This window comes from Oryzias latipes, chromosome 15 (genome assembly GCF_002234675.1).
Source record: "Oryzias latipes chromosome 15, ASM223467v1".
NCBI classification, from domain to species: Eukaryota; Metazoa; Chordata; class Actinopteri; order Beloniformes; family Adrianichthyidae; genus Oryzias; species Oryzias latipes.
In genome coordinates, this window is record NC_019873.2 from 14,384,576 (window position 1) to 14,389,050 (window position 4,475).

Here is a 4,475-nt window from a genome sequence, read left to right on the forward strand (position 1 = left end):
CAACAATTCTCTAATGGTGGAAAGAGGTATTGTAAGAAGACAGCCCCCCCCCCCCCCCCCCCCCCCCAGCTTCCCTTCAATGTTCCTCTTGATGAGCCATTCAACTGCAGGAATGTGGGTGACCCATCTAGAGGATATACTGTATGTGGGGCTTGAACCCAGCACCTCTCAGACTGATGAAGCCACTTGAAAGAAAAAAGACTTCAAGTCTATATTTCATGATTCTACTTCAAGATGTCCCCAGGATGAATAAGAACCTTCATCGACATATACGTCATGCATTTTTAATACAAAAATTACAATCAAGAAACAGGAATAAAAACATTTATCTCATTTGATTATTTGTAGATAGAAGTTCAAAATATACGTTAACATAGAATTGTCTCACATTGCTTTTTTAGTTACTTTTTTGAATCTGTCAGTCATTTATTTATATTTTACTTCTGAGATGCTTCCAACAGCGCAGTGTGTTATTACCTGTCTTATTTGCAAAAGCTACAGCTTTTTCCTTCTTTTCGTATGTACACAGAAGCTTATTTTGTATTTGTGCTTTTTTCACACTGACATTGGGGCGCTTGCATGAACTACAGGATAAGCCATAGAGCAGCAGCACAAACGCCCGAGCAACTTGTCAATGGGGCCTTTAAGTGTCAAGGCAAAAAGAATCAAGTCCATGAATGAACTGAACTGATATAAACAACCAATACCAGTTGGAAAATAATTGAGTAAACTGAAAATTGGAAATACAATGTTTACAATTGCACAAGGGAAGATCATTAGACTGTAATTGAGCATCAACACAATCAAAGTTGCCAGAATTCTTTGTTTAACTTCGTTGGGGACTAAGGTTGCGAAAGGGGCTGCTTGACACATGAGTCTTATGGTTTCAGCCAGACAAATGATGAACACAGGAGCAGGCAGAATAGTCAATAGACTAGTTGAAATTCTATTAAAGGCTAGTGGAATGGGGACCATGATGAAACAAACACCCCAGACAGTGGTACAGAACAGCACAGAGCCTTTAGTTTGTCTGATGTATTCAAAGTGTGGGAAGGCGATGAAACAGTACCTGCAAGACAGACAACATTGTCATGATTGTTACAGGGAATTAAAAATCCATGACAAAAAGGAAGATGTTTACATACCTCTCCAAAGCAATGCCCATCCTAAATCCAAGACTGGCAATGGCAGCAATGTGAAAGAGAACAAGGGATATGAATGATACACCGTTGCTCTGAACTACCCAATCAATCATACTGAAGAGCTGGATTAGATTGGATATCAGAAGGTTCATGTAGTAGACAGGAACCTGTCCTCTTCTTGCCTGCAGGAAAAATGATCACTCGTGAAAAAAAGACAACCTATGAAGCCTGAGTATTTTTTAAGTTTTATAAGTGTGTCTAATATACATGTATACATTTGAACAGTGACGGCTGTAGCGCTCCACATGCAACTCTGTCACCATCAGTGTGTGTGCACATGGGTGAGTGGAACCTTTGACAGCAGAGCAACGGTGGTATACCTGATCGATGGAAACTTCTGTGTATCAATTAGCTTTTCTGGTATTTTCTTCTTCTGAATTGACCTTAAGTGGCCCTGTACTCGGGAAAATTTGCTATGGTAGACTGTACCAGAGGCCTTTTCTACCGAAGAAATCTTGTGAGTTCATTAAGACACTGAAACCCCTCCAAAGTGAAAAGTTGGAATTTCCACAAAGGGAAATGTTTGATTGTAGATTAAAGGGGTCAGAATTAGATTGTAAAGTGTTTGGATAGAGTCAAACCAGAGCCCCTGAAACAAAATCATGTAGTACAAAGATAGAAAGAGAAGGAGGGGTAAAGTTAGGATCAGATAAATCAAAATGTGGTTGTGTCGGAAACTAGTGTATAATGTAATTATACATTGTACACTGTTACCTAGACTCAAAAGCTGAAGGGTCATGCTATTGCTGTAAAAATCTTTTTATATTAATCACTCCATTTTCTGAATTGAAAATACATTTTGTACAGTTGATGGAATCAAGGCCTGTCTGAAAACTTATAGCAAGAAAAAAAAAAAAAAACGTAAGGTTCCAGTTTGACCTTTGTTTCAATTTGACAGTTCAGTTCTGATGTTGTGTTTGAGTAGACCATTTTGTAAAGCAGAAAAGGACTATCTAAATGGTATCTTTTGCTTCAGGGAAACATTTCTCTTCCATGAAGCAGACATACGAAGTGATAAGCCCAACACCGCCTGACTACCTTCTAAGAGTAGAATGGTTATGACCGTAGCTGAGGGTTGGACAGTCTGAGACTCCAACCTTCGACAGCCACCAGCCACTTTTGAGCATTCCTGCAGGTGGTGGGTCCATAGGAGACTGATCTCACGTCGTGCCTGGCTGGACTTGACCAGGGCCTGTGTGAAAGGCCCCAGCCACCAGGAACTCAAACTGGGGTCCAGACCAATGATGTTAATTTGGGACTTCTCTGATGAATAGTCTGCATAAGGCTATGAAGACTTTATTTACAGTGAGGAGTTTTAAGTTTCACTATCATCTGCTGTATGGGGAGCTTTTTTAGCTCTTTCCTTGTTCTATTTTTACAACTGTTTAGTTTTAATTCTTTAAAGTTTCTTTTATTTTTCATGAAAGTGCAGTTTGCATATGTTTGCAATTTTTGGAGGGGTTCGTGTTAATCACTTAAAATCCAGCGTTATGCATAAAAAGTATTCCATGAATTAAAGTTCATTTGACTTTATATATATTCTTCTTCTTTCACTTTTGGCTTCTCCCATCAGGGGTCGCCACAGTGAAACAACCCTCCTTTGAGGACGAGTCGCAATGTTTTTACGCCGGACCAGCACGAGCTAAACCTGCCCCTGACTTTATTTATATATATATATATATATATATATATATATATATATATATATATATATATATATATATATATATATATATATATAATTTATTCTTTTTTTTTTCACTTACCTTCCAACAGGCAAAGAGAAAGACCACAAAGGTTAAAGGAAGGCAGACACAGATGCTGAACCATGCCATTCCAACGACAGGATTCACATTCCCCATCTTTGTCTTGTGTTGTTAAGATGATGATGGACAACCTCAACTTTTGAAAAAAAGTTTGGATGAATAACTGTTGTGGAAAAGGCATCAAATTAACCATAGCCATTGATAAAAATCTGTGACAAACAGAGAAAACAAAGAAAGTTCTCTAGCTGAGAATTCATTAAAATGGAACTATTTTATGAAAAAAAATTGGAAATAAGATATAGCACATTTTATTTAACAAACACAAATAAAAAAAATATAGCATGGTTGCTCTAAATGTTTTAATTTGAGACTATTAAAACACGTGTGATCCTCGAACAAATGGAAGCATAAACTTACTGCGCTCTGGATGCCGTTCAGGTTGTGCACTCTGATATGTTAACTCAAAATGAAAGTGGAAGAATAAAACTGCTACCTTATGAGGCAAGCCCCTTTACCCACACAGAACCAGGCAGGTGCAGATCAAAGCTTTTAATCTAGAATCCACCTGAATTACTTTACGCAGAAAATGTAAAGTTCATTATTAATTTAGAAATTATTTTTGAACATAATCCTTTAATTCTCCTTTTACACATTTTTACATGCCTTTTAGGCCTTAGTTAAATTATTACTATATATGTAATGTTCACTGCCTGAATTGGCAGCCAATGAGTATTTAGTAAATTAATTTTTTTTCAATCAATATTAAAGTATAAAAACCTATGAAAATAAAATTCTTGTGAATAAAGTTTTAAGACACAGTCAGATGGCCCTACTTTAAATCGTGACATCCACGAAGAGCATATAAAAAAATACAGTTTAAGCTTCCTGTCACAACACAGATGCAGTTTGTTGCAGCGAGTGTTTTTTTCGCTAGATCTCACAAGGTAACACTTTGTAGTGACAGTCTTACAAAGCACACACAAAAGAGACTAAAAACAAAGCAGAAATTTTGTTTGACATTGTGTTTGAGCAGCTATACTTGCTTTATTTAACAAAATGATAGTTTTTGTGGAATAGACAGTAGAATTATAGATTTTTTTTTTTCTTCTTACAAGTTGATGCTCATTTTTGGGTCGTGCCAACACAAGCATGCAACCATTTAATACTACAAAGCATTGTCATCTAAACTCTAAATGCTTTACTAAATGTGCAAAACCAGCAAAGACTTCTGATCTGATACACATTTTTCTCTACAGCCAAACAAGCTTTGCTGCAGCCATTTGGTTAAAGACACATTCCAACGAAGATGATGTTTTTGGTGTGTTTTACACGTTGTTTGAAGCATTTTCTTTTTTAATGATGCAGGACATATTTAGGAGAATTTAAGATTAAAACTGCATTTCTTAATTACCTTAACTCACCTTACAAAGACTTCCATGCTACTTTTTTCAAAAGTCTTTGAAATGCACATCTCCTACTGCATGAAAGCTGGTTGAAACTTCCTGCT

At 36.7% G+C, this 4,475-nt stretch overlaps 1 protein-coding gene across 3 annotated transcripts; it reads right to left on the minus strand.

The window, feature by feature from the left end:
• Positions 1–268: 268 nt before the first annotated feature.
• Positions 269–3,494, minus strand: LOC105358356. 3 transcript variants are annotated; one of them, XM_023963727.1, is made up of 4 exons: positions 3,386–3,494; positions 2,969–3,131; positions 1,146–1,324; positions 269–1,069 (listed from the first exon to the last, which is right to left on the minus strand). In XM_023963727.1, exons 2-4 carry the CDS (start codon positions 3,062–3,064, stop codon positions 556–558), a joined length of 789 nt encoding a protein of 262 aa, XP_023819495.1. In that variant the 5' UTR covers positions 3,065–3,131; positions 3,386–3,494; the 3' UTR covers positions 269–555. The 3 variants fall into 3 exon arrangements, with proteins under 3 accessions (XP_023819495.1, XP_023819497.1, XP_023819496.1); XM_023963729.1 differs by having other exon boundaries at positions 2,969–3,104; positions 3,386–3,481; XM_023963728.1 differs by lacking the exon at positions 3,386–3,494 and having other exon boundaries at positions 2,969–3,360.
• Positions 3,495–4,475: the final 981 nt, after the last annotated feature.